The sequence below is a fragment of the Cyprinus carpio genome, chromosome B15, assembly GCF_018340385.1.
Source record: "Cyprinus carpio isolate SPL01 chromosome B15, ASM1834038v1, whole genome shotgun sequence".
Classification (NCBI taxonomy): domain Eukaryota; kingdom Metazoa; phylum Chordata; class Actinopteri; order Cypriniformes; family Cyprinidae; genus Cyprinus; species Cyprinus carpio.
This window is the reverse complement of record NC_056611.1, coordinates 13,555,292-13,566,109: the sequence shown is the minus strand read 5'-3', so window position 1 is coordinate 13,566,109 and position 10,818 is coordinate 13,555,292. Positions and strand designations below refer to the sequence as shown.

Genomic DNA, 10,818 nt, shown 5'->3' with positions numbered 1-10,818 from the left:
GTTATTTACTAATGTTGCATTTTACAATAACAGTTTTAGTACAGTTATGAACTTCTTATAAAGATTGTTGTAAAACCACATGGACTGTAGAGTTACTTTTGGAGCATTCACTCAATAATTAGTAGCAAAAGACCTCAAGCTAGCTGTTACCTTTCCCTTTAAGATCACGCCAGGCCTGTATGTTTCTGGTGTGTCCTCAAAGTTAACATTGACATAATCACTGGTAAACACAGCTGAGGTAGAACCATCCATAGTGATCCCTAAAGAAACAAATGTCCATGTTTCATTACTCTATTTTGGAGAATTAAAATGGACAACAGCCGTTTGTTTTACACTCTCACCTGTTCCAGACTCTTCCACATTACAATTCACTTGGAAAGATCCTCCTGAAGACAAGCCAAATTCTGTCACATTTATCACCTGAGACCCACAGCCAGTCTTGTCAGTCTGAATGAATAAGAATGAGAAGAAAAACAGTTAGACAATATGTTGCAATATGCACCCTTGTGAAAAACAAGTGTGTCACACTTTGGAATACATGTAATTTTAATAAGGAGTACTTATTACAAAAATATACAAAATTTGTTGTGTAAAATCTAAATAAAAAATGTAAATAGCATTCTGTTTTTATTTACATTTTACACAGTGTCCCAACTTATTTGGAATTGGAGTTGTAAGAATACACTTGAGTGCAAACTGAATGTAATGTATCCGGACACTTAATTGTATCTTAATTGCAACTAGATGAAATTATGAATTTTTTAATATTTAAAATTATTATTTAAAAAAAATAATAATAATATTTTTTTTTTTAATGCAATTAACTGAGTGTTGTTTACCCACTTTCTTAATGATATTTATTGAATATTGTCTTTGAAATATGGTTAAAGACCTTAACCTTTACTTTAACTTAAAGTGTACTGCTGAAAGCACAGTCAAGCATTATGGAAGTTGCCATTTAGAACACCTAAAATATATACACTTTAGGTGTAATACTGAATAATACAATACAGTAATATCAGCTCATTGTTATTTCTTGTAATTGGGATCTTATGATGTTTAAGAGGATAGATGATCATTATTACAGTGTTTTTTAGGATTACAAAAGGTTACAGTTTTGTGTGTGCAGAGGGTAACGCACCATCATTGAATATTCTTTGCATACATTAACCATGTCAGGGAAAGGTCTCATCCAATAGTAACCATAGCTCTGCCCACACACTTCAGCATTCACAGACCCCAACACAGGCTTGCCATAAGTGTATCTAAAAACAGTAAAATATTTTATCATGTTATATCACTAAAACACATGTATGCACATCATTTATCTGTAAAGAAATTTATATTATTTGTAATAAATTCCTACTTTGCACAAACTTTCAGAGTGACCTCTTTGTCCTGTACGGTTAAAATGGAGGGAAAATCGATGTTCACTTCATATTTTGGCAGAACTAAAAGAGACATGTGGAAAAAATACTTTCAAAAATTGTACACCTCAAAAGCTGATCAGTTTTGGATTGACAAAAAAGTTGATTCCTGGTTCTGACCATATTCTTTAATTTCAAAGCTGTGTGATATTTGTTGGTTCTTCTCATCCCAAGCAGTGATCGTGTAGAAACCCTGAGCGGCTTCTGGAGACATGGAGTGGGACAGATCCAAAATGCCAATCCTTGTTGTCTGATTCAACCACTGACCAATGCGATTTGAATAAGGGTCCTAAACAACAGTGGCACATAATGAAAAAGCCTGCAGTGGAATCAGATTGCATTTAAAGTAACAAACCATAAACAGATCATGGCTGCTTGAAGGATTTTACCTGGAGTTCTACAGTTCGAAACTGCAAGAGAAAGATAGAAGAAAGTAATTTCAGTTAGGGCAAAAGAACAAAAATATGTATCCCTTTAACTGAAAATAAAACAAAATAAAATCACATAAATTAAACTAAATTTACCACTTGTTTGCGAGGCAATAAATTGGAATCCAGAGACACAATGCGAAATTTAACTGGGGAAGAGAAAATTTGAGACAGAATATTAACACAAACAATATGCATTACAGAAAGACTCACAGGCTCGTATTAACAAGAACAAATGAGTACTGACAATTTAAACTGCTTTGGAATCATTTACAAAGAGAAGTATTACTTGTTTGCCCAGGCTTGTAGATAGGCTTGTCTGATTGGATGAAAAGAAGATTTTGGGGGTGAATTATGAGGATCTGAACGGTTTTGTTTAGAGATGTTTTGCCCCCTTGGACTACAACACTTATGGATGCCACGGACTCCTCGGTGACTACAGGGACCTGCAAGATACAAATCAAGAAAACAGTGAGTGTATAAATCTACATACAGACTAAAGACTATAGATTTGAAAGCAACATCAGGACTGCAGAGACCACTGAACAATTCAGTACTGAAAAATATGTGGGTTTTGGGGTTTTTGGGTTTTACTTACACATTAACCATATTGAATTTTTCATCATGAATAGGCTCTTTAAACCTAATATCATTTTATAAGTGTTGTGCAGACATTATGGGAAAGGGCCATGATCTCTATAACACAGCATTACCAGATATAGCAAATAGAGATTTACTTTCTGAGCTGTATTGAGTATACTGACCTTAAAAGGGACACATTTGTAGAAATCCTTTGTTATGAAACCCTGTTGTAGAATGGTCAGGTTGTGATTGTCAGTCCTCAAAGTTACCACTATAGAAAGTGTTTCTTTGGGCTCATGAATCTGTGCACACAGAGTCTCTGTGCTGCCACCAACCGCCTGGGAAGTGACTGTCACCAGGTAGATGCTGAAAGAAAACAAAAAATATATTCAGAGACTTGCAATTAAATGCTTTTATAGCATAAGTTTAGTGTTGCAAGAGCCTAGGGTTGTTTTGGGTACATGCACAATGAGTCATAATTTCTTCACTCTGTGTCTTTAGGGACGACTGCATTTTCAGTGTTGTGTAACTTGGTGTTTGGTTGGTGGAGTATAAATGTGGCACTATGAATTACGTAATGTTGAAAATGAAAAAAATAATTATATTTAACCAGACAATACACAAATATTATTACAATAAAATGTATAACTAATTGTTATATTTTATACTATTATACTCAAAAGTTTGAAATAATTAAAATTTTTAATGTTTTTGAAAAAAAAAAAAAAATCTTCACCAAGGTTGCATTATAATTTGTTTAAAAGTACAGTAAAAACAGTATTATTGTGAAATATTATCACAATTTTAAATAACTGTTTCCTCTTTAAATATATTTTAAAATGTATTTTATAAATATATAAGATATATATATATATATATATATATATATATATATATATATATATATATATATATATATATGTATATATTCCCTTATCATACCTTGCTGAATGCAAATGTTAAAGGGGTCATATGATGTTGCTAAAAAAAAACATTATTTTGAGTATTGGGTGTAATTAAATGTGTTTATGCAGTTTAAGGTTCAAAAACCCCATTATTTTCCACATACTGTACATTATCGTTTCACCTCTATGCCTTGCCTTTCTGAAAAGAGTTGTTTTTTAAAAAAGCTCATCGTTCTGAAAAGTGAGGTGTGCTCTGATTATCCAGTGTGTTATGATTGGCTGAATGCCTCAAGCATGTGACGGAAATGTTACGCCCCTTGTCATACTGTAATGCGTGTCCTGGTCAGAACACCGACGAGACAAGACAAAAACAATAAAACCCATTACAAACGAGTCATTTGTTGCATCCAGTGGTGACATAATTATGGACAGGGCCGGCGATTGCTATAGGCGAACTAGGCGGTTGCCTAGGGCGACAAATATGTTGGGGGCGCGGGCACCCTCTAGGGTCGCCGTTACGTTACGTTACGTTAGGCAAGTGCGCAGTTGATGAAGAAAATGAAGCAGGGCACCAGTGAAACATAGACCAAGACCAGGGATACTCAGCCTGAAGCAGGGGCTTAGTTTATGGGGGGATGGGGGGGAGGTAACCCCGCCAATATTCAAATCCATCATTTACAACCCCCCCCAATATTTCAACATGAAAATCACAGTAGATCAAAATGAAAAATATATAGAATTCATTTATTTTGTAACAATAGTTTTGTTCCTAATCAAATATGAGTTTGTCATAATAAATCAGACAAAAAATACTCCCCTTCCATTGAACCGATTGGTAACGCCCAACCAATGAGTCGCACTTTCACCAAAACAAACGCGAGTGGGACTTTGAATGGGAGAGCACACGGGTAACGTTAGCGCCAAAAATGAAGAGAAGCGCAGCACAGCGGACTATTTTTTAACTGCTGGTCAGAGAGCGATGCAAAATAAATAAATAAATAAAGCATGTACTGAAAATGAGGTATGAGAATATTGTGTAATAGCTAAGTACACACCACATATATTTTAGCTAGCTAATCCATTTCAATGTATTTAGCTATAACTATCAGTATAAAAAGTTACCAAAGCAGCTGTCTGTTTTGCTAGTTTTTATTTTTCAATAGTGTCTGTAATTATCAATGACAAAAGTATTCACATCGGTGTTTGTTTCCTTCCTAAATTAATCTGACTTTTGAAGAATTGGATGAATGAACGATTTGAGTGGTAAACTCATTAAAACAGTGAAACGCTTCCGCCTACTGGCGGTTTCAATACTTAATTTCTTTAGATAATCTCTACTATGTTAGAATTTTATGAATGATGATTATACACAAATTTCATAACGTTATGAGGTGTATAATCTCTTAACATGTTTGTTATAACAGATTCGAGGTAAATAAAGCAACAAGGTAGAAAAGTCAGCAGAGGGAGAGGAGGAGCAGGTGAGGGGGCAAGGAAGTCGACCGGAAGTTGAATCGGCTGCGTGCCGCCATCTTGTAACAGAACTTCACTTAGTTAGCATCCCATTGACTCCCATTCATTTTTGCGTCACTTTAAAAAGCGAAAACTTTACAAGGCGTTTTAAAGACTGGAATGTCAATTATTTATTTCTAAAGATACACGACAATGTATAAAGGGCTCCATTACCCTTCTATGTTACATTATGGCCCCCGTAGAAACAGTTTTTGAATTTGGCTAATCGATTGTGTCATAACCACTCGACTCTCTGTCGCACAGTAGAGAAATTACCGTACAGACAGGAGGAGAATCTCGCAGGCAATCGGGGAGACGTCAAGAGATATGGGGCGTACTCCAATACATTTAAAACACTATACAAAATAATTAAAAAAATACTTACTCCTGCTCACTCACGCCAAAGAACTCCCCGCTCAAACTCTCCGTCTCTGCAAGATTAAACGATGGCAGTTTGCACGCACAGCTACTAGAAGGTTTACATCGGTCAGACAGGTTGCTGACGTCCCAAGCTACCGTTTGAGTCTGCGCGTCAGAAACGGACAAAAAATCGCTAAAAACGGGCTTCACATGTCTCAATTGAGTTCCAATGGGGGCTGTGGGGGTCTATGGGGCAGGTGATCAGGTAAAGAAGATGCCATTCAATCAATTAAATAAAACAGGAAACAATAGACAGTTCTTCAAGAGCCGACGTGTTTCCCTTTAAAAAAAAATTAAAATGCATTAAGGTGGAATGCAAAATCTTAAAATAAATGTCAAATGTGTCTCTTTCATATTTGTATAGTTGAATTTGTAATCAGTTAAAGCATGTAGATAGATAGATAGATAGATAGATAGATAGATATAGATAGATAGATAGATAGGGGATGGAAGAAATAAATTTATCCATTACACAAAAAAAAAAAAAAAAAAAAAAAAAATTGAAAAAAAAAAAAAATAACAGACAGCATACACGTTCAACGAATACCGTTTATTCAACCACAATTTAAAAGTTCAGTGATTTGGGGGGGGGGGGGGTGGCAAAACTCAGATTATAGTGCCAAACTACATAAATAAACACCGGCCCTGATTATGGATTATAATGACTTATGCTGTGTTTTTACGCGTTGCCTTGCATCGTGCCATGCCACATAAATATAAAACCATGTCTGCATTTGTGATCGGAGAACCAACAAACAACAGTTGCTACTCTGCATGGGGTTCTCAATTCCAGTCCTCGTGCCCTCCAGCTCTGCATATTTTCCTAATTCAGAAAATCAGCTCGTTAAAAGTGAGCCCCGTGCATGAACTGTGTTCACACTGACATGGTCCCTAAACAGTGTTCATTGCTCCCTACTCATTGAGCAAGGAAATCTGAAGTTTACCTGACTTCGGAACATTCATTCACGGATTTGCGCTGCGCAACGTCTTCACACACAGACAAGTGAAACATCATATACCTCTGTAAATAAATACAATTTAAATTCACGTCTTGCACACTTCAATTCACTTTGAATGGAACATACGTAACTGGAATCATGGTGGAATATCCTGTGATGTCGACTTCGAAGGGCAATTACATTCAAATAGAACAAACGTCTGAAGAAAAACATACAAAATGTGAAGAGCAAGGGGGCGCGAGGACTGGAATTGAGAACTGCTGCTCCAAACTGCTCAAAACTCGTGTTTAAATCATCAGTGGCAAAGAGTGGTTGACTCTTAACTTTTATAAAGAATATCTCTTTGGGTTTGAGACTTTAGTCTTTGAACTTTACACTCCAAAGAGAAAGGAAAAATTTAAATCACATCATATGACCCCTTTAAAAGAATTTGACATAACCCAACCTTATTAAACGGTATCATAATTTCCTCAAAAACATTAAGTAGCACAACTTTTTTCAGCATTGATAATAATAAGAAATATTTCTTTAGCATCAAAACAGCATATTAGAAGGATTTCTGAAGGATCATGTGACACTGAAGATTTGTTACAATTACCTGCTGGAGTGCCCTTGATGGTCACCAGAGGGCACTCCACCCCAGACTGTCGTCACATTCTTACAGACTACAGTCCTTATAATCCTTTGCCCGGACTCATCACCAATTGCAGAAAGACCTATCCATTGAGGAATACGTTCATCAGTTTTGCGAACTGTCCTCTCAGGTACCGTTTGACATTGTTGCATTGAATGACATCTTCTACTATGGACTAAATGAACCAATAAAATCATGGCTGCCTTGAGGGGACTTTAACTGTAGTTTGACTATGCCTTGATTTTAAATGGTTCATCCTTAACTGTGGGTTTTGCGGAGAAGTAACGTATCCCTGCTTCTGAACCTTGTCACAAAATGGCTGCCAGCCCAGAGACTGCTCATAAGATGGCTGCCAACACAGACACTTTCCAAAAGATGGCCGTCCTTCCAAAGTCTCGTCACCTCATGGCCGCTTTTCCAGAGCCTCTTCCTATCACAGCTGCTACTCATGAGCAGCGTCCTGTCATGACTGTTCCGCCTGAGACCTCCACATTCCTGTCAGCTAGTCCAGAGCCCTTGAAGCAATCACAAGGCATCCAAGACTGACATCTAGTGTGGAGGATCCACTGCTGGTGTCTGTGCGAGCTGTGGGTTATCCGCAGATTCTGCAGGTTATTCCCCTCCAGAAGTCTGAGATCCGCTAGTAAGCGAAGTTTCGTGGTACCATCACAGAGGATGTCACTTTCCAGAACATTCTCGTTCACCATTCCTGGCTGGTGGAATGATCTTCCCATCCCTATCCGGAAAGCTGAAACCCTTACAATTTTCAAGCAACAGCTGAAAACTCATCTCTTTCGAAGGTACTTGACTTCATCATAAAAAATAAAGAAAAATCTTTCTCTTTATTTATTTCTTCTCTATCTAGCTTGAACTTATTTGAACAATGTCTAAAACTTGGTATTACAAGCACTTCCTGTGTCTCCTCTTTAATAAAAAAAGAACATCTTCATGTATCCCCCAGTTGTAAGTCGCTTTGGATAAAAGTGTCTGCAAAATGACTAAATGTAAATGTAGATTCTGTGCTCACGAGCAACACAGGTTCTACACTCACAAGTGACACAGTTTCAGCACCCTCAAGCGATGCAGTTTCAATGCTCTCAGCTGACACAGTTTCAGCGTACTCTAACCCATTGGCAGCTACAAACTCTACTTCACCGTGCACACTGTCTATCTCGGCAAAAGACGTGATGTTCTCTGTGGCTGTGAGTGCCATCTCTGAATTTCCTGTATCTATTGAAGCTACTGTTACTACTGCAGCAGAACCTCCAGAAGTGGCGGCATTTGCTGCAGAACCTCCAGAGGTGGCGGCGTTGTCAGTTTCTGCTCCCCTCATGGTATGGGTGTCCATTTATGAACTCCCTGTCCTTCCTGTCATGGTCACGGAGACCACCTTTGAATTCACTCAATGCCCTGCAATGGCTAAGGAGGTCATTCTGAACCCTCAGTTTACCCTGTCATGGCTAAGGAGGTCATTTCTGAACCCTCAGTTTACCCTGTCATGGCTAAGGAGATCATTCTGAACCCTCAGTTTACCCTGTCATGGCTAAGGAGATCATTCTGAACCCTCAGTTTACCCTGTCATGGCTAAGGAGATCATTCTGAACCCTCAGTTTACCCTGTCATGGCTAAGGAGATCATTCTGAACCCTCAGTTTACCCTGTCATGGTTAAAAAGGTCATTTCTGAACTCTCAGTTTACCCTGTCATGGCTAAGAAGGTCGTCTCGAGCTCTTTGTCTGTCATGTCATGGCAAAGGAGGCCGTTTTTGAACTCTTGGTTTGGCCTGTCACGGTCAAGGAGACCGTCAGTGAACCTCTAGCCTGCCCTGTCATGCCCATGAAGGCTGTACTGTGAACCCTCTGCCTGTCCTGTTACGGTCAAGGAGTCCATCTATGAAAACTCAGTCTGTCCTGTCAGGACCAAAAGGGCTGCCCCTGAGCTCTCAGCCTGTCCTGTCACAACCAAAAGGGCTGCCCATGAGATCTCAGCCTGTCCTGTCATGACCAGGGAGGTTGTCTTTGAACTCTCTGCCTATCCTGTCATGATCAAAAGGGCTGCCTTTGAACTCTGAATTCTGAACTCGCTACTCACCCTGTTACAGCCAAAGATGCCGTTTCTGAACTGTCTGCCTTTACTTTTACGACCATTGAGGCCGTTGTTAACCTCTCTGTGTTCTTTTTCCAGTTCTGCCTGATCCACCTTGGTGGTCTCCAGCACCATCAGTTCCTCTGAAGTGGTTTTCAGCTCCATCACCTCCACCCTGGAGCTCATATGTTCTGCCGTGGGGATCTTCAGTACTGTCTTCTCTGCTGTGGAGGTCATCTGCTCCACTGTGGACATCTTCAGCTCTGCCTGCCTCACCCTGGTGGTCTTCTGGTTCGTCCTGGTGCTGCTCAGCTCTGCCTGCTCCACCCTGGCTTCCTGTTCCACCTTGGCTCTCTGCTCCAACTTTACTTCTTGCTCCACCGGCTCTGCCTTGGTACCCTGCTTTGCTGGTTTTGCCTCAGTCCCCTGTTCCTCCACTTCCACATGGACCTGGCCCTCCATCCCTCCCCCTGTTCTGCTTCCGCTCCACCTCCCTCCTGGACTCAGGTCTGTTAATTTTGAGGAGTATCTGGAAGTGTTTTTGATTATAGACTGTTTTGTGATGGTTTGCTGCCTGCCTTGACCTCCTCCTGCTTTGTTGATTACTCTTTCTCCTTTGCCCTTACCCTGTCTGTCTGACTACGCTTCTGAATAAAGTCTGCAGATGGATCCTCAACTCAGTTGTCATGCCTCCAGCGTTACAGGATGGTAATGATGTTGAAAACTGTCATATTACTGTTTTCCTGTATTTTTAATAAATAATAACAAATGCAGCCTTGGTGAGCATAAGAGAATTCTTTCAAAAACATTAAAAAAATCCTACTGAATCTAAATATTTGAATGATTATATAGATGCAAATTTCGTTTTCAGCAAAAATTTTCCAGAATTCCTTGCACATTCACATTTGTTTCTATTTTGTTTCTTATTTTATTTTGTATTAGCCATCATTTAGTTAATGTTTTAGCATTATTTAGTGTTATGTATGTATACCACTGCTTGGTCTTCATTTTGTATTTGAGGTGCTGGATAGGCCAATATTGACTTTAACTCACAGATTTAATAGCTAAAATAGCTAATTATAGCCTAATAGCCAATCATTTAATGTAAAATATGGTCATCACAATGCTCCCCATAAAACATCATCACTGTATTTCTTCCAGTAAGCAAAAAAAAAAAAAAAAAAAAAACTGTTTCAAGTGTGACATTGAACACAAAAGTGTAGTTGTTCTAAACCTTCTGCTATCTTGTATTTGTGAAGACAATAATCATAAAGGCTCTTACGGATCGGTGGCTCCACTCGTTAAGGAGCATTGCAGCAGCAGCAGCAGCGGCAGAAGCAACAGCAGCATCCTGAGCAGTCAGTACAGCACAGGCGCAGAGAACTCGCCCACTGATCCCATCACACAAGAGCGCACTTTTATACACCTCTGCAGTCCTCTTCCCTGTCCTACCACACAAAGGGAAGAAAAGTTGACCAATAGTTTGATAGGAGTAGGATAAATTGGGATCGCCATATTTACTCTTGTATTGTGTAAAAAGTAAGTGGACAGTGATTCATTCAGTCCATGAAGTTACAAAGAGGCTGAAGGGGTTTTTCATTTCAAACATTTTTTTTTTGTTCTTGTTTGCAAAGATCACTTTGACAAAGAAGCTGTATTGATCATTTGAGTTATGTGACACTTGTGAACTTTATGCATTGCAAACAATAAAATAAAATTAAATAAAATAATTTAAAAAGTATATATAAGATGAATCAAGGTCATATTAAAAGTCCTGGAAATGTTTAATAGTAAGAGAAACAATAAAAGCAAACAATAGATTAAAATAAAATAAAATAAAATAAAATAATAAATGTTAATTATTTAG

The 10,818-nt window shown here is 38.4% G+C and overlaps 1 protein-coding gene across 1 annotated transcript in view; it reads right to left on the bottom strand.

The window, feature by feature from the left end:
• LOC109103526 (alpha-2-macroglobulin-like protein 1) overlaps nt 1–10,380 on the bottom strand; it is a 31,674-nt gene extending 21,294 nt beyond the window's left edge. The window contains exons 1-10 of the mRNA XM_042739339.1: nt 10,234–10,380; nt 2,620–2,803; nt 2,145–2,301; nt 1,952–2,004; nt 1,817–1,837; nt 1,548–1,716; nt 1,367–1,451; nt 1,142–1,265; nt 342–447; nt 151–260 (exon numbers count right to left, since the gene is read on the bottom strand). Coding sequence (XP_042595273.1) covers nt 151–260; nt 342–447; nt 1,142–1,265; nt 1,367–1,451; nt 1,548–1,716; nt 1,817–1,837; nt 1,952–2,004; nt 2,145–2,301; nt 2,620–2,803; nt 10,234–10,301 — 1,077 coding nt within the window. The 5' untranslated portion in view covers nt 10,302–10,380. The remainder of the gene's footprint in view (nt 1–150; nt 261–341; nt 448–1,141; nt 1,266–1,366; nt 1,452–1,547; nt 1,717–1,816; nt 1,838–1,951; nt 2,005–2,144; nt 2,302–2,619; nt 2,804–10,233) is intronic.
• Nucleotides 10,381–10,818: the final 438 nt, after the last annotated feature.